Below are 19,198 nucleotides of genomic sequence, written 5' to 3'. Positions count from 1 at the left end.
TGCAATGGAGCTGGCTTGCCCCGAAGAACAACCGGCTCGCAAGAGCTGTCAAAATTTAACAAGCAGCTCTTGCGAGGCAGTGCGAGCCGGCTCCAGCACATCACTGAGGAGGGAGGAACTAGCACTCCCTCCCTCCTCTTCGGGGGCCTCCTCAAAATGGTGGTGCCCTTTCCTGCCTGGTGCATCCCGGGATGCACTGACTGGGATTTAACCCTTATATGGAAGTTAAGCCCCACCCAGCGCATCACAGGATGCACTAGGCAGGCCACAGCCATTTTGAGGAGGCAACCAAAGAGAAAGGAGGGAGTGCTAGTCCCTCCCTCCTCCAACTATGGACGAGGTACGTCACTGGAGGAGGGGAGGTTGCCGGGAGGAATGGAAGGCTAGCGATCCCACTGGACCACAGCCATTTTTTTTCAATGTTGTGGGGGGGGGGGGGGTAGTTATCAGTCCCACTGGACCACCAGGCCATTTTTTTTCAGTGTTGAGGGTGGGAGCTAGCAGTCTCACTGGATCACCAGGGTTCTTTAGTGTTGGGGGGGTGGGGTCCTGGAGGTCCACCAGACGACCTGTCAAACCTCTTCAGTGGGTTTCCCAGGTTGCTCTGTTGAGGGGGGTTGGGGAGTGCTAGACAAACCATGGGGATGTCAGGTGCTGTGTTGGGGGACTGGGAGTGTCAGGTGTCGGGTGCTGTGCTGGGGGGCTGGTCATCTATCCGGGTTGGAATGGGGAGACTTGCTAGCATGCAGAGATGCATGCTGGACAGGGCTGTCCATTCTCCCCAGTGCTCAGAGCTGGCGTAGGGTTTGCCCCGGGAGCAGCCCCCTTGTTTGGCGTGCTGCCTGCTAAGCATTGGGGAGGAATAGATAATACCCTGTTTAGCATGCATTTACATGTTCATTACATTAAGAGTTGGCCAGCGCATTGTTACATACACTCGCCAGCTCCGATCATTGGGTGGGAGGAAACGCGGGCACTAGTACGGCGCTATTGACCTTTAGTGCCTGCATTTGCTTTTGATCATCTGTGCATGAGTTTCCAAGCATAACACTGGCAGCAATCAGTAAAATACTGAGCTCCACTAGCTGAATATCGACCCCAAGATGGAACTTCTGTTTATACTAAAGCCCTGTCTTTTTCCTACAGACAATCGTCAAGGCTTCTGCTTTTCAGAGGTCCTGCAGACAATGTGTCAAATGGCATCCAGCAGCCGGATTCTTGTCACTAAATCAGAATGTTGTTGTGACGGAGGGAGAGGCTGGGGTAACCAGTGTGAGATCTGCCCGCTCCAGGGAATGACCCAGTACAAAAAACTTTGCCCGCATGGCCCAGGATTTACCACTGATGGGACAGGTATGGAAAGTTGGGGGGGAGTAAACGGCTTTCTCATAAAGAATCATGTTGTAACTGGAAATGTCCCAGAGATGGCTGATTTTTCCTATACTCCAGCTTTGTTTTTCATTCAGGCACTCGTGAAGTGGAAAAGGTTGACTAATGGCAGCTGAAATTTGACAGGAAGCTTTTGTCTGTGAGTGGACCTTAGTACTGCCACTGTAAACAAGCACTGTGTGTAACTCATCAGTTTTAGCCTGTGGTTACACACTGCTTTGATTGCTCTACAAATCACATTTGCTAGAAAGAAAACACAGACTTGCAACATATGTTATTAATTCAGGTTAATCCTTGTTTTAGAATACATCATGTCCTTTATAAAAAAAATCACCTTTGCTAACCCCATCCATGTGTGTTCAAGTTACATTGGGCAGGGAACTGTTAAGACTTGTTTTAACTAATACTGAGCATGTCTGGAACGTCACATAGCACTGGAAAGCTACAGATCACAGCTTTCAGGCGCTCTGTGGATGTTTGTGACAGATAGTTCATTTTGAATAGGGGTAGATTGTTTTATTTCTAGACACTTAGCACTTTAAACAGGCAGAGTCCCAGAATTCATGCAACTGCACTTTGTAGAATTCACAAATGCTTGCCTTCTGCTATGCCTTCTAGGATAAAATAAGGCAATTGTCCTTAGTACAGCTCTGAATTGTGACTATTGTGAGTTTGAAGTGTAAAGTAGACCTTGGCTGAATAGGACCACTAGACTGACTACAGTATAGTGAGGCTCTCGTGAGAGGTCACGGCAGCCATATTGAGGAAGCTGCCGGCGCAAGTGGCTTTGCACCTGCCCCCATCGCCCCCACTAGACCACCAGGCATTGAAGGTACTGAGATGGGGAGGGGGTTGGGGGAGTCATTGTGGTGTGGTGCGGGGGTTGGGGATGTACTTACAGTACCATTTGCTAGGGGGAAGGGGAAGGAAGGAGGGGGGGCCAGAGCAGGCTTTGATGACTGCTGAAAAGATTTCAACGGTTACGCAGGTCCCGCATAACTAATCGACCAGAGTTAAGACTGCTTTTTATGTAGTCCAATTTAGTCATTTTGCTATGCGTGTGCTAGCACTGAATATTGGCAGCACCCGAATAACTGACGGTTCCTCCCCTCTGTTCCGCCCCTGACCTGCCACATGTAACATGGGTAGTCAGAGCTGATATTCATTGACACTGTCTGGTTTAGTGCTGCTGAATATTGAGGGTTAGGGGCCACAGGTGATTTAAGTGAGCCCACTTAAATTGCTTTGAATATTAGCATAAATATGTTTGTGCCATGTGGCTTAATAACCCATTCTGCACCATCCCATTGAGGTCCAAACTCTGTCATTTTATACAGACTTGAAATGAGCAGATACCACAGCAAAAGTGTCAGGTTACACAGTTCTAGGCTAGAGACTTTGTGACGGCCCTGCATTTATAACCACCTTACCCTGGTGCATTATGGGACCTGCATCACTGACTTAAATGGGCAGGGTCAGGCAGTACAAATCCCACACTGCTTTGGGATATAAGTTCAGAACCTGGACTGGCCAAAAGGTCTCCAGCCTGGAGCTGAGTAATTTGGCCTCTCTGCCTCTGCCAGATTTATTTATTTGGATTTTGCTCACACCTTTTTCAGTAGTAGCTCAAGGTGAGTTACATTCAGGTACACTGGCTATTTCCCTGTCCCTGGAGGGCTCACAATCTAAGTTTGTACCTGAGGCAATGTGACTTGCGGGATTTGAATCTGCCACCTGTGGATGTCCAGACCAGTGCTCTAACCAATAGGCCACCCCTCCACTCCTAGAAATAGGCACCTACATGGGTATCTGTGAATAGTAGAATATTGATTCTTCAATAAAGCACTTCTAAATTGGTTTGATAATACTTGGCAGATGGCACTTAACTGTTCTGCTGAGATATCCATTGCCTATTGGTACAATGAAAATTCACAGTGTGCACACATCAGGATCCTCTATTTGAGACCTCCAGAATGAAAAGTCCACTCCAGGTCATAGAAGCCAACTTTTCAAAATTATTGGGGATGCTAAACCCAATGGAAATTACCTGTCCCTGGACAAAGTCAAAGACTTTTTTCAGTATTGTGGGTAATGGTTCCTATGTTATGTGTCACTCATAGAACTGGAACAACATAGCCTGTCTATTTCAGTTCTTACAAGGAGAACACTGCCATCTAGTGGAGCCTACACACAAGACACCTGGCTTGACCATTATTTCCCTCTGCACACTTTAATCAGTAACACCAACAGCATGTGTGTGTGTAAAAGAGACATGCTAGACTTGGGAGTAATTTATAACTGAACACATGCCTAAATACTTTTTTTTGCAAATTTTCAAAATGCATGTTTCTGTTTTTGGAAAATTACTCCAAGGAATTTATGCATTTACATGTACTTACACCTTCCTTTAAAACAGTCAAAACCTCTGGGTTAATTTATGTGCATATGGATATATTATCACATTAAAGGTCACTGCTTCAGTATTTGGGGGGAACTACTTAAGATACATCCAGACCCAGCAATTGTCTTCTCTAAACTTAATGTTAATCATGTCTGATCTCAATCAGCAAGGGCGGACCTCAGCAGCGACTTCTTTTCATATCAGCATACAAGCCCATAACACACGTGCCTCCTCATCGGTCTTTTGTTTTGCTCACATTCGCATATATTTAACAATAAACTTTACTTCAATATGAAAAGCCACAAAGGCAAGACTTATCTTTTTCAAAGCACAGGCCCTTGCTGATTGAAATCACGCATGATTAACATTAATTTTAAAGAAGATAATTGCTGGGTCTGGATGTATCTATGGATATATTGTCAACAGCAAGTGTATAAATGCAAGACCATAGGTGCATAGTTTTACATCCATGTTGGACACACAGATTTTTAAGCACCCATTTCCAGTACGAAAGTTCATCTTTACGCAATCTCCGTGTCCAGAAAATTCATCGTTATGCACAGGAAACAACTTTAAAATTTTCATCAGTAAACAGAGTGGGCCCGGTATTCAGTGCTAGTTAACTGGCTTGGAACGGCTCCTAGATGGTTAAAGAGCGCTTAGCCAGCTAAGCCCTAATATTCAGCCTGAGAGACCCAGTTACCTCAGCTGAATATTAGTGCTTGACGGCTAGCCGCTAATCGACTATGTCGTGTGATTTAACCAGCTAAATGTGAATATTTAGCGGTAAACCAGCTAAGCTGAGCAGTTAATTTAGGCCACTTAAATGACAGGCCTATCTTTAACTGCTATTAACTTAACCAGCTAGTGCTGACTATTCGCTTAGCCGGTTAAGTTCTCACAGTCAAAACTGAAACCGGATGTTGAATGCCGGTTGCCAGATACAGTCTGGCATTGAAAATCTGGGGTCAGTGCCGGTGGCAGCAGCTAACTGCGCTGCTGCCACCAGCTGAATATCGGTGGGAGTGACTTTATTGGTCAATATTTAAACTCCACAGATATCAAGTTTTTTTTTTTCAAATTACCGGCTGCAGCGTTTGAATAAAATCCGGATATTCAGTACCAGTATCTGGATAGTGTCTGGCGTAAATATTTGGATATAGTGGTAGCTGGTAACGCTATTCAGATAACGGTGATATTGCGTTTTCCACCCAATCTCGACTCCTGGACCTCCCCGGCACTATCCAGATAAAGCCTCTGACTATCCCAGTCAGCGCAGTTATCCAGATTGCACATGCTGCTAATCAGATAAGTGCCGCTGGATATCGACCCATTAGTTTCCTTTGATGTGCTGTTGACATCTGGACCTCATACCACACAATGTGCATTCTGGTGATAGTTGCAGGCTTGGATGAGCTGATATTCTCCATTTTCTCAATTACAGCTTACCACAGGATTTTAAAAATGAAAGAAAAGTGTTTGTGTTCTAGGGAAGGGGGAGGGAAATTGCATGTTTGCTGATATGTTGCTTAAATTGCTATTCAGATCCTAACCCCTGCACTACAGTTATGGTCATCCTGAGTTTTGATAGGAAACTGAAACATATGTAGCAAGAATACACCATTGTATTTCTACCAGGAAACAAAACATACAGACTTATCGCTGGACTTCCTGGTGCATAGATGTGGTACTAGCTACTCCGGATCCTGAACGGAGAGAGTGGCAAATGGGAGGAAAAAGCAGGGATTCACAATGAAAATATTAATTGAAAAAAGTCACTCTGGTAGTCCTGTTCAACCACACAAGGCCCTAAGTCCTTGGTTTTCACCCACAGTCCTCGAGGAGCTGTCAACAGGTCAGGTTTTCAGGATATCCCTAATAAGAGCTTGCATGAGAGAGATCTGCATACAGTGGAGGTAATAGGCATATACAGTGGGGGAAATAAGTATTTGATCCCTTGCTGATTTTGTAAGTTTGCCCACTGACAAAGACATGAGCAGCCCATAATTGAAGGGTAGGTTATTGGTAACAGTGAGAGATAGCACATCACAAATTAAATCCGGAAAATCACATTGTGGAAAGTATATGAATTTATTTGCATTCTGCAGAGGGAAATAAGTATTTGATCCCCCACCAACCAGTAAGAGATCTGGCCCCTACAGACCAGGTAGATGCTCCAAATCAACTCGTTACCTGCATGACAGACAGCTGTCGGCAATGGTCACCTGTATGAAAGACACCTGTCCACAGACTCAGTGAATCAGTCAGACTCTAACCTCTACAAAATGGCCAAGAGCAAGGAGCTGTCTAAGGATGTCAGGGACAAGATCATACACCTGCACAAGGCTGGAATGGGCTACAAAACCATCAGTAAGACGCTGGGCGAGAAGGAGACAACTGTTGGTGCCATAGTAAGAAAATGGAAGAAGTACAAAATGACTGTCAATCGACAAAGATCGGGGCTCCACGCAAAATCTCACCTCGTGGGGTATCCTTGATCATGAGGAAGGTTAGAAATCAGCCTACAACTACAAGGGGGGGAACTTGTCAATGATCTCAAGGCAGCTGGGACCACTGTCACCACGAAAACCATTGGTAACACATTACGACATAACGGATTGCAATCCTGCAGTGCCCGCAAGGTCCCCCTGCTCCGGAAGGCACATGTGACGGCCCGTCTGAAGTTTGCCAGTGAACACCTGGATGATGCCGAGAGTGATTGGGAGAAGGTGCTGTGGTCAGATGAGACAAAAATTGAGCTCTTTGGCATGAACTCAACTCGCCGTGTTTGGAGGAAGAGAAATGCTGCCTATGACCCAAAGAACACCGTCCCCACTGTCAAGCATGGAGGTGGAAATGTTATGTTTTGGGGGTGTTTCTCTGCTAAGGGGCACAGGACTACTTCACCGCATCAATGGGAGAATGGATGGGGCCATGTACCGTACAATTCTGAGTGACAACCTCCTTCCCTCCGCCAGGGCCTTAAAAATGGGTCGTGGCTGGGTCTTCCAGCACGACAATGACCCAAAACATACAGCCAAGGCAACAAAGGAGTGGCTCAGGAAGAAGCACATTAGGGTCATGGAGTGGCCTAGCCAGTCACCAGACCTTAATCCCATTGAAAACTTATGGAGGGAGCTGAAGCTGCGAGTTGCCAAGCGACAGCCCAGAACTCTTAATGATTTAGAGATGATCTGCAAAGAGGAGTGGACCAAAATTCCTCCTGACATGTGTGCAAACCTCATCATCAACTACAGAAGACGTCTGACCGCTGTGCTTGCCAACAAGGGTTTTGCCACCAAGTATTAGGTCTTGTTTGCCAGAGGGATTAAATACTTATTTCCCTCTGCAGAATGCAAATAAATTCATATACTTTCCACAATGTGATTTTCCGGATTTAATTTGTGATGTGCTATCTCTCACTGTTACCAATAACCTACCCTTCAATTATGGGCTGCTCATGTCTTTGTCAGTGGGCAAACTTACAAAATCAGCAAGGGATCAAATACTTATTTCCCCCACTGTAACTATCTGTCACACATATTCATTAGGGATATGCTGAACACCTGACTGTTGGTGACTCTCAAAAGGGCCACCGAGAGGGGGGGCAGGGGGGACAAAATTCCCCGGGCCCAGGCCTTCAAGGGGGGCCCAGCGCCGGGGTCAGTCCACCGGCGCTGCAGTTCTCAGTCTCACCTGCCTGCCTCCTCGGCTCCGGGCCCCCTGCATTCGAAGCGGCAGTCACAGATTGCCTCCCTTCCGGCCTTGCCTCCTTGTGTCCTGCCCTCGCGGAAACCGGAAGTTACATCAGACGAGGGTGGGACACAGGGAAAAGAGGCGATCTGCAACTGCCGCCTTGAATGCAGGGGGCCCAGAGCCATGGAGCAGGCAGGTGAGACCACAGACTGGAGCAGCGGGGGGGAGCAGCAGGGAGCGGCAGCGATGGGGGGGTACAGTCGGGGCGGCCTTGCCCCGGGCCCGGCCGAGTTTCTCGGTGGCCCTGACCTTCAAGGATTTGGAGTAAAGACAGAGGGCCTGAGCAGCTACTGATTCTGCTTATGCCCAGCGCCTTCTCTGCTGCTACACACACATATAAGCACGCATAAACATACACATGTGAGTGCGTATATATGTTTATGTGCACACATATATAAGCACTCACACACAGATACATACACAAATGCACACACACTGCACCTGTACACACACATGCACACATATATGTGGACACATACATACATGTACTCCAATGCACCTACATGCACACACATATATGCATACATAGATGCACACATGTGCAAACAGATACACACTCACATACATATGCACACACACCACGCTTCTCTGTAGTTTTATCCCATATGACTTTCTGCCCTTAAACCTGTAACACCCTCTGACTTCCACTTTACTTTGCTCATTTCTGTCAAATATGAATTACTTTTTAAACAGGAGCAACCTACGTCCCCCCCCCCCCCCCCCCCCATGTTTTAATTTTTACTTGAAAACCCCACACAGTGAAGCATGACTAGTCCAGGGGGAAAAAAGGATCTCATACACCTGTGGCAATCAATAAGAATTTATTATGCACACAGTGCAAAAAGTAATCATAGATCAACTACTCCCCCCCCCCCCCACCCCAAAAACATATTTTTTAGTATTTTTTCTTTTTTGCACTATAAAAAGTCTCTAATATATATGAAATGTTGTTCAGGCATGAAATATACACTGCCCCACAATAATTCAACATGTAATCTCTACACAATACTAACAATACTTGATACACTGGAAAAACCATGTTAATAATACTATGTAAGCCACTTTCAGCCTGCAAATAGGTGGGATAAGGTGGGATACAAATGCAATAAAATAAAGTTCAACAACGCGCTTGAATTAGAAAATGAAAAACTTATCTTAAAGGTGCTGCCCAATTCATGTGAAGAGTGGTTACACCCCAGCTTATAAATTTGACATGTGTGCGGTCCCAACGGTCCTCGGAGCAAAACGGGACCATTGGGACCGCACACATGTCAAATTTGTAAACTGGGGTGTAACCACTCTTCACATAAATTGGGCAGCACCTTTAAGATAAGTTTTTCATTTTCTAATTCAAGCGCATTGTTGAACAGCACTGCACGTTGAATTATTGTGGGGCAGTGTATATTTCATGCCTGAATAATGTATCATATATATTAGAGACTTGTTATAGTGCAAAAAAAGAAAAATACTAAAACATATGTTTTTTTTGGGGGGGGGTTGATCTGTGATTACTTTTTGCACTGTGTGCATAAGACATTCTATTAGATTGCCACAGGTGTATGAGATCCTTTTTCCCCCTGGACTGGTCATTCTTCACTGTGTGGGGTTTTTGATAATTATCTGCTGTTGTTTTCAGTGAAGTTGATCTATGTGGTGGTTTATACAGACTATATTAATTCTTACTTGAGCCAGATTGTTAGTAAATGGCCCCTAAAGGTAATGGATAAACCAGGTTTAATTATGCAACCAGTGTCTTGGTGGCAGGGTGAAAATTTCACCTCTAGCTATTAAGTGCAGTGGGCTGGACTAAAGATGAATGTTCTTGCTGGACATGGAAATTTACACACTTCCCCTCTATGGTTCACACAGACCCCGTCCTGAGTAGCCGGCCTTCAAATACTATGACACAGGCTTTGGCACTTTCATTTCCTCAAACCCAAACCCTGGAAAAATAACTTCAATCCAAGTCTCCTGTGGTGGTTCCACTTTGCCAATTTGTTTAACCACAAAAGCAGGATACTTAACTCCAAGCCACAGATTCAGAAGCAAGTAGTTTATGGCACATAACTGTAGATTAGAGCACAAATAGATCTCTTCAACACATAGAGTTCATTTTCTGGCAAAAACCAGTACAATTCATTCTCAATTGCAATTTCCACTTACTTGTAATTTATGAGACATTCAGCAGGCCAGATTTTCATTTCTTCTCTCCGTGTTACCCTCTCAAGAGCAAAGTATTCTATTTCTTCCCTCCATGAAGGCCTGATTTCTGGCCATTTGAATCCCTCCTGAGCAACCCCTTAACAAAAATTTAGCAATCACTACAATTTATCCTAGAAAGCATCACCTTAATATTAAAGGGGAGTACATTGTTACATAGATATACAACGATTAAAGTTTATGAGAAGGGCTCCCTGTTGGGATTAAAGAGAAGCTATTCCTTCTGTTGTCTATGAGCACATATCTGTATGTACAGATTTTGATAACTTGTTGTGATGTTTTTAAAGTGTATTGATTAATGAGTTATTATATTGTGGATTTTTTGAGGTACTTATTATGTGACTGTTCCCCCCTCCCCCCGTGATTAATTATAGTAGTGTACCCCTTGATTTAGTATGGTGGTTCCATTGATACGGTGTAAGCAGTCACACCTAGATGTTGGCACCCCAAGGCTACTGTGCACTAGTATTCTATAACAGGTTAGAATTGGTCCTACCTGTGCCTCTTTGTCATGCCTATATTTTGGCATGCTGATGAATATCCTCTCTGATTGCTGCAGCACTGTGCAGTTAGTGCAAGGCTAGTGCATGGGCCAAGTCAGGGTGAAACCAGAATATATGCGGGCTCTGGTGAGATTCAAAGCCAGTGCCTAAATACTGAACTGGATAGATAAGATCACACAAAATGCAGTCCTGTTTGTGCCCAGATAGGTATGCATAAGGCTGCCGACTGGATCCAGATTTGTAAGAGAGGGTTGGTCCAGTCCTGGCTTTACCCCAGTGCATGCTGGGACTTGTAGACTTGCTTATCTTAAGGAATACAATAAGGAAATCAGAATTACAAGCCCCTGCATGCAATGGGGTACAGCCAGGACTGGATCAACCCTCTCTTACAAATCTGGATCCAGCTGGCAATCTTAGGTTTGCAAGTAGCAGCACTGAACATCAGCCAGCACCCGCATAACTTCTGGGTCAACTGAGAACCCTCCGGATCCACTGAAAACCCAGATATTTGATACCAATAACCGGACATGGCCCAGCTTTGAATATGTGGGTCTAATGACCTATTACTGGCTAAATCCAGAGGTCTCTATTCCATCCTCATTCTTCTTGATCTTTCCGCTGCTTTTGACACTGTCGATCACAGCATACTCCTCGATATCCTGTCCTCACTTGGATTCCAGGGCTCTGTCCTTTCCTGGTTCTCTTCCTACCTCTCCCTCCACACCTTTAGTGTTCACTCTGGTGGATCCTCTTCTACTTCTATCCCTCTGCCTGTCGGCGTACCTCAGGGTTCTGTTCTTGGTCCCCTCCTCTTTTCTATTTACACTTCTTCCCTTGGTTCACTAATCTCATCCCATGGCTTTTCCTACCATCTCTATGCTGATGACTCCCAAATCTACCTTTCTACCCCTGATATCTCACCTTGCATCCAAACCAAAGTTTCAGCGTGCTTGTCTGACATTGCTGTCTGGATGTCTCAACACCACCTGAAATTAAACATGACCAAAACCGAGCTTCTCATTTTTCCCCCCAAACCCACCTCCCCACTCCCCCCGTTTTCTATTTCTGTTGATGGCTCACTCATTCTCCCTGTCTCCTCAGCTCGAAACCTTGGGGTCATCTTTGACTCTTCTCTCTCCTTCTCTGCTCATATCCAGCAGATCGCCAAGACCTGTCGTTTCTTTCTTTACAACATCCGTAAAATCCGCCCCTTTCTTTCCGAGCACTCTACCAAAACCCTCGTCCACACGCTTGTCACCTTTCATTTAGACTACTGCAATCTGCTTCTTGCTGGCCTCCCACTTAGTCACCTCTCCCCTTTCCAATCGGTTCAAAACTCTGCTGCCCGTCTCGTCTTCCGCCAGGGTCGCTTTAATCATACTACCTCTCTCCTCAAGTCGCTTCACTGGCTCCCTATCCGTTTTCGCATCCTGTTCAAACTTCTTCTACTAACCTATAAATGTACTCACTCTGCTGCTCCCCAGTATCTCTCCACACTCATCCTTCCCTACACCCCTTCCCGTGCACTGCGCTCCATGGATAAATCCTTCTTATCTGTTCCCTTCTCCACTACTGCCAACTCCAGACTTCGCGCCTTCTGTCTCGCTGCACCCTACGCCTGGAATAAACTTCCTGAGCCCCTACGTCTTGCCCCATCCTTGGCCACCTTTAAATCTAGACTGAAAGCCTACCTCTTTAACATTGCTTTTGACTCGTAACCACTTGTAACCACTCGCCTCCACCTACCCTCCTCTCCTCCTTCCTGTACACATTAATTGATTTGATTACTTTATTTTTTGTCTATTAGATTGTAAGCTCTTTGAGCAGGGACTGTCTTTCTTCTATGTTTGTGCAGCGCTGCGTACGCCTTGTAGCGCTATAGAAATGCTAAATAGTAGTAGTAGTAATTCAGCCTGCAGCTGTCAGTGGCATTAAAACAGCTGAATAAGACCCAGGTCATATTTCAGAGGATATGATGTATAAATCTTTATGTTCACAGATATTGATGAATGCAAGGTCATGCTAGACCTTTGTGGAAATGGTCAGTGCATCAACACTGTGGGCTCCTTCAACTGCTTCTGCAAGGCTGGCTACACCACCGACATCACTGGGACAGCTTGTGTAGGTAAGATTTGATCAACACCCTGCCCGGCAGCTTGACAGCAATGATTTCTGTAACTGAATCCTCAAGTAACAGACTGCAGTGCAAATTAGGGCTGTACCGAATATTCGTATTCGATTCGGCCTCGAATAGTACCCCCTTAAATCATTTGCGCTTGCCTATCCACTGGTATTCAGCAGCACTTAACTGGATGACACTGCTGAATATCACTACTGACCACCCCGCACTATTTGGTTAGTACTGGAGCAGTCAGGGGACGGAGTCTGGGCATAGCCAGCACTTACCCAGGTAGACACAGATCATTTCATCAAATATAAGTACTCTATTTTGTTTGTAAGCCACATTGAAACAATGTCAGTTGGAAAATGTGGGATAGAAATGCCTAAATAAATAAATACATTAATTAATTTAGTGCCAGTGTCTAAATGGGCAGATAGGACCGCACTACCATTCAATATTATCCATTGCCCAATAAGTTCCGGGTAGCATCCTGATCCTTAAATATCGCTCCTCCCCACACCAGCATTCTCCTGCTCTTCTCCTTCCCCAAGAGCAGACCCCCTCCCCCCAAAGAATGGACCCCTTCACAAACTCCCTCCAAAAGCACATCCCTCCCAAATGCCCCTAAGAGCTGCAGCTGCTCCTAAAGCTACCCACCCACCAATAGGCTCCCCAGGCCTACCTGGGTCTGGGAGGTGGGGTGTTTGTCAGGACAGGAGCAAACCCCAACTGTTCCTGCCCATGCCGGTTCCAACTGTAAAATGGTGGCCATGATAATACCACTACTAGTGGTGGTAGTGCAAGACTATGGCTAGAGTTCGCATCCGCCTCTTCCTAAAAAAAATAATATTTAGGGGGCTCATATGGTGCAATGAGCTGAGAAGCAGCATTTTTGCTCAGCTCCCAGCTTGCCTGCACAATATCATCCCTAACAACTATCTTCGGAGTGATTCTTGCGCCATATAAAATCTATCTAGACATACTGGGGCTAATATTCAAAGTGATTTACATGGTCAGGAGCCTCTCCTGCCCACTGAAATCGCTTCCTGCCACCTAAGTGGGATATTCAGTGACACTTAACCATAGAGTGCTCCTGAATATCCCCCCAGACTGCCCAAACACAAAGTGGGGAGGAGCCCGAGGTTATGTGGGTGCTGGCTCAAAAGCTGTCCTAAATATGGCCCCTTAGCTATGTGGGTGCCAGCACTGAATAATGACGGCACCCACATAACTTTTAGAAAAAACAGAGCCCTCTCTCCCCCCCCCAAACAATGCCCTCTCCTTATCCCCTTCCCCAGAGCCACCCCAACCCCCCCCCCCCCAAACCAAGATAGGCCTCAGAGCCTACATGTACCCTGAGTGGAGTAGCCTAGTGGTTAGTGCAGTGGCCTGAAAACCTAGGGAACTGGGTTCAATTCCCATTGCAACTCCTTGTGACTCTGAGCAAGTCACTTAACCCTCCATTTCCCCAGGTACAAAATAAGTACCTGTACATAATATGTAAACCACTTTGATGGTAATCACAGAAAGGCAATGTATCAAGTCCCCTTCCCTTCTCTTTATATTTATTTATTTTGATTTATTAACCGCCTTTATAAAGAGATTCACCCAAGGCGGTGTGTACTTTTTGCATTTTTACAGGAGGGGACTAAGCTTCCAGAGCTAGAGCATCAAAAGTTGAAAAGTTGGGTGGGGGAGTTGTTGTTACGCTTTTTCTACCAAGAGAAAGATGGGCATGGTCATTCTTGTCAATAAAACAGTAGATTTTAAAGAACTTTACAGGATGATGATGGCAGATATGTGGTGGTGCATGGCTCTCTGAATGGAACCTTAATTATAATTGCTTCTATATATGTTCTCAATTCAGCACAAAAATCATTTTTTCAGTCCTTACTACCTGTTTAGTCTGCCTTTTCAGAGACCCCTCTGATAATGGCTGGTGACACTAATTCTGTTTTAGAGGCTACATTGAACACTAATTCAACTACATCTAGTAAGATGCCCAGATAAGACAAAAGACTAAAAACCCTCATCAATAGGTTTTTCAATTTTATTCCTCTCCCTCCCCCCAACCTGCATCTTTTACATCTCAGTTGAAGAAAACATAAGAACACGGCTAAACAGCAGAGATCAACTATAACATGGAAGGATATAGGACATTAGAAATGAAGAGGGGGGAGCCTCCCTAACCCCACCCATTCCCAGTTAACCTACCTTTATGTTACAGCATAACGCAATATAGAGTATGAAAGGCTTGTGTTCTTATAGCCTCCCAAGAACACAAATCCCTTCCCCACCCTTCAGGTAGGCTAGATTTCAAATAGAATTTTCTTGAAGTATGAAATAGGAAACTTACCTCCCCCCCCTGTTTACTAAGCAACACTAGTGGCTGATGGGCTATGTCGGCGCTAGCGCAGCTTAGTAAACAGGGAGGGGGGGGGGTTAGAGTAGTAATTCATTGATTATTGTGCTATGGGCCTTGAATGACAAAGACTGAATATAGGGCTCCCATATTAACCAGAATAACTTTTTTACATTTCGGAGTTAAAACTTCATCCTGAACTTCCAAACCCATTAAACCATGGAATTCATTTTGCTATTGAAAATGTATCGGTGGATTGGGCTGCGTCCAACACTGAAGAATGCATTTATTCCCCACAACTGTCTTTTAACCAGTTCTTAATTCACAATAGGATATACTACCTTCTATCCTATGACTTTCTAATTTCCTCAGGAGTCATTCATGAGGTACTTTGTCAAATGCTTTTGGAAAATGGTAAAGGTAAAGGGTCATGGATATGATACACTGCCTTTCTATGGTTAAACCAAAGCAGTTTACATACATTTTATACAGGGTACTTTCTTTGTCCCTAGTGGGCTCACAGTCTAAGTTTTTTTGTTTTTTTTTGTACCTGGGGCACTGAGTGACTTGCCCAGGGTCACAGGGAGCTGCAGTGGGAATCAAACTTGGTTCTCAGCTCTCTGCACTAGCCATTAGGCTAATTCAATATCAGCCATCCTTTCCTTTATTTACATGTTTATTCATGCCACATGCTTATTTACACAATGTTATCGTAAAAGCATAAGAATAGCCATACTGGATCAGACCAATGTAACATAGTAACATAGTAGATGACGGCAGAAAAAGACCTGCATGGTCCATCCAGTCTGCCCAAGACAAACTCATATGTGTATACCTTACCTTGAATTTGTACCTGTCCTTTTCAGGGCACAGACCATATAAGTCTGCCCAGCAGTATTTCCCGCCTCCCAACCACCAGTCCCGCCTCCCATCACCGGCTCAGGTACAGACCGTATAAGTCTGCCCTCCCCTATCCTTGCTTCCCAACCACCACCCCCTCTTCCCCAAGCAGTGGCCAATTCAGGTATGTGCATGTCTGTTTTTATACAAATGTGTATGTATATGCATAGCCACATCTGCATAAAACTTGTAGTGTGAGGGCGCTACCACACCCTCCTGCCCAGCCCAGGCATGTGTGTTTATTTTTAAAGCTATTGGAACACTGATGCATTGTGGCAGATCCATTTGTGTCTCTGCCTCCCCTCATTCTTTGTTTTAAAATTCAGAAGAAAGACAGGGGCTTTCAGTGATTCCCAAGCCCTTCTTTAGACCTTATGTACATTCTCTCCATGAGAGACTGGTGAACCACAAAACACTTTTATTAATGTAGATGTGCCATGGGTGTGAAAAGGCTGGGGAATACTGATTTAACCACACACACTCAAATGGAAAGGCCAGTTCCCTACTGATTTAATATTCACAACAATGTAATAAATGATGGCAGATAAAGACTGAAATGGTCCATCCAGTCTGTTAATCTGAAATGAATCCAGATTGGGTACACACACATATGCAACCCTCACCATGTCTTCCACCTGCCTTTTCAACCCACCTCCCACGATTTGTCCTCCTCATCTGTCCCAAACATGCCCAAAATCTGCAGTGATGGCCTTCACCACCGTCTTCTTAGAAAACCAATACGTAATTTAATGTCAGGGTCTCCACCCTTTATGTAATAACTAGCTCTGGCCTGGTGAAAGGACTTGGCTAATAGGGCAGCATCCAGGGCAGCTTGAAAAGGATTGTGTGATGCCCAGGGCTGGCTCAAGGGACTGTGGTGCCCTGAGCCTACTTTAACATTGACCACCACCCCCCTTGCAAACTGGACTCTGTGCCTCCACTCTCCAGCCCCCTCCCCACACCTGTGTGGTAGGCCCCAGCCTTTGGAATGCTTTCCCCAATTACATAAGACTACAGGATTCCCTAATCAAATTCAAAATGACCTTCTTATTCAAAGATGCATTTTCATGAGTTAATCAACCTTTACTAAGTGCAGAGCTGGATTTCAGAACCTGGGAATCACTGCTCTAACTCTATCCTAGTACTTCTTTTAACTTTCTTCTCTTAATGGAATTCCTTTCATTGATTTTATATGATAAATTTTATACATATGTAAACCACTCAGATGGATCCCAATGAGCTGTATAACAAATAGTAAAGAAACTTGATAGTGTGGAATAAAAATGTTTTTAAATAAGTAATTCTTCAAGCTAACAGAGGAAATTGAAAGTAGAGTTGATGCTAGAAAGGTGATGAATTTGAAAGACAGATGGGCAAATGTGACTACACAACCCACTAGCATCAGTAAACAACTAATTGTTTTCATCACTTAGATCTTGATGAGTGTTCCCAGTCTCCAAAGCCCTGCAACTTTCTATGCAAGAACACTGAAGGCAGCTTCCACTGTTCATGTCCTCGTGGCTACATCCTCCAGGAAGATGGAAAAGTCTGTAAAGGTGAGCAGGTATTGGAAAGGGGGTAGAAAACAAGCAGTTCCTGACCTAACACTAAGGGCCTTTGCACTGAAACTTAAGGTGTGTTCTAAGGCCATTTATCACATCCTAAAAATAGCATTCTATGCAATAACAATATAATAAGCGCACTAAACCAGTCTGGAAAGTGTGTTATGTACACTAAAATTACAGTTTGTGCTCATATAAATGAAAGAACATCATATGCAGATTAAAATGTAATGGATGCTTCCTAAGTTCTGTGGCACACTCTTCTCCAGGTGCTGTTTAGCTCATACTTGCTTAGGCTTAAAATGTTACATTTGCCTCACAACAGAGCACACAGACTAGAAAGGGTTCAGCTTTCAGGATGCATTGGGAGGTACTGAAGTAGGAGATGGGGCTATTAGAACAAGCCATGTTGTAGGAGTTGGGGAATAGGAGACCAGAGGAAGGAAGAAGCGGTCACAGAGGAAAGGCATCAACCCACATTCAAGCATGCCCACGGACTGTTGTTTTTCACATCTTATTGCTCACTGCACAGTGTATGAGACAAATTATTGCAGCTATTTTGAATAAAAACCCATACGTAAAGTTCCAGTCCAGCTCCAGGATTCTGCTGAAACATTGCATTGCATGTATTCATATCTTGCATGGTCTGAGATGATATGAACAACTTTTAAGACAGGTGTTGCAGCAGAGACAAGGCTGTAGCATTTGAGTTTATTAAATGGGAATGTGGAAGCATGCTCACTAGACAGCCTCTTCCCACTCATTGTTGGCCACCCTTCTGCCTACTGGTTTGTGGCCATCTGAGACAGTCACTCCTCTGGGTAGATATGGTACAAAAGGGAGGAATAGCTGCAGGGAATGACACACAGTGCTATATTCTGAATGTGCTTTGCTGGCATACAGTGACAGTGATTGATTTGGTATGCTGTGTCATCAATGCAAACAGCTGTTATTTAGCTGTTGAACCCTTAACACTACAAGGTATTCATAGAGTTAGAGTGTTTGGCTGCCGTTGTCTTTCTGACTTGAAGGCTGCCTGTTTTCAGTGGGTCGGGTGTATCAAGGGTAACTCAGGAATCTTCTGGTTCACACAGGAAACAGCGAATCTGGCCAGATAACTTCTTTACCTAACCTCTGTAAAGTGAGATGGCCTGTTTCTTTCAGATCTTGATGAATGTCAAACCAAACATCACAACTGCCAGTTCCTGTGTGCCAACACCATTGGCGGCTTCACTTGTAAATGCCCACCTGGGTTTACTCAACATCATACAGCTTGCATTGGTGAGAGCAAATTAATTCTATAAGATAGGGATGAACACTGTAAATAGTTCACAACTGACAAAAGAATAGTTAGTCAAATTACAATTTAAGCTTATATATTGTATTTACATGTTTATCCACTCCTACCCTAGTTAAGATAACGTTCAAGCACCTTTCTGACCTCATGTGCAGTTTTCTTAAATTAATCCCCCTACCTTCTTACTCTTGGTACTCTCTTAACTATCTGTATTTTTTCATCTTTGCTTATATTCTATGCTGTTTGTTAAAATGTTCTATTACGTATTGTGTTGACACTGTGAGTAATATACTATGCCATATTTTGTATTATTTGAATATTTTTACTGCTGTAATTGAAAAATTGTTTGTTTGACTTACTCTTGCTGTTCACTGCCTTGAGTGAATTCCTTCAAAAAGGCGGTAAACAAATCCTAACAAATAAATAAATTAATAAATAAAATAAAGGGGTTAATATTACCACACTCATGCTCATTTACAGTAGCTCTAGAACTTGTGTAACTGATCACGCCTTAAGTTGAGTTTCGCCTGTTATGCTAGTACTTTTCGTTATGAAATAGGCATTGGCTCCTTTAAACTGAGCACCTGGTGCAATCCTTTTCCTAAGAATGTAAGAATATCCATACTGGGTCAGAGCAATGGTCCATCTAGCCCAGTATCCTGCTTCCAACAGTGGCCAATCCAGGT

The 19,198-nt window shown here is 44.3% G+C and overlaps 1 protein-coding gene across 1 annotated transcript in view; it reads left to right on the top strand.

Moving 5' to 3' along the window:
* The window catches only part of FBN2 (fibrillin 2), a 526,098-nt gene that overhangs the window by 422,361 nt on the left and 84,539 nt on the right, over positions 1 to 19,198 (top strand). The window contains 4 exon segments of the mRNA XM_030191959.1: positions 1,147 to 1,353; positions 12,269 to 12,394; positions 17,087 to 17,209; positions 18,380 to 18,496. Of these exon segments, the coding sequence (XP_030047819.1) occupies positions 1,147 to 1,353; positions 12,269 to 12,394; positions 17,087 to 17,209; positions 18,380 to 18,496 (573 nt within the window).

Source organism: Microcaecilia unicolor, chromosome 2 (genome assembly GCF_901765095.1).
Source record: "Microcaecilia unicolor chromosome 2, aMicUni1.1, whole genome shotgun sequence".
Lineage (NCBI taxonomy): Eukaryota > Metazoa > Chordata > Amphibia > Gymnophiona > Siphonopidae > Microcaecilia > Microcaecilia unicolor.
The sequence above is the reverse complement of the archived record's forward strand: the minus strand, read 5'-3'. Positions and strand labels throughout refer to the sequence as shown.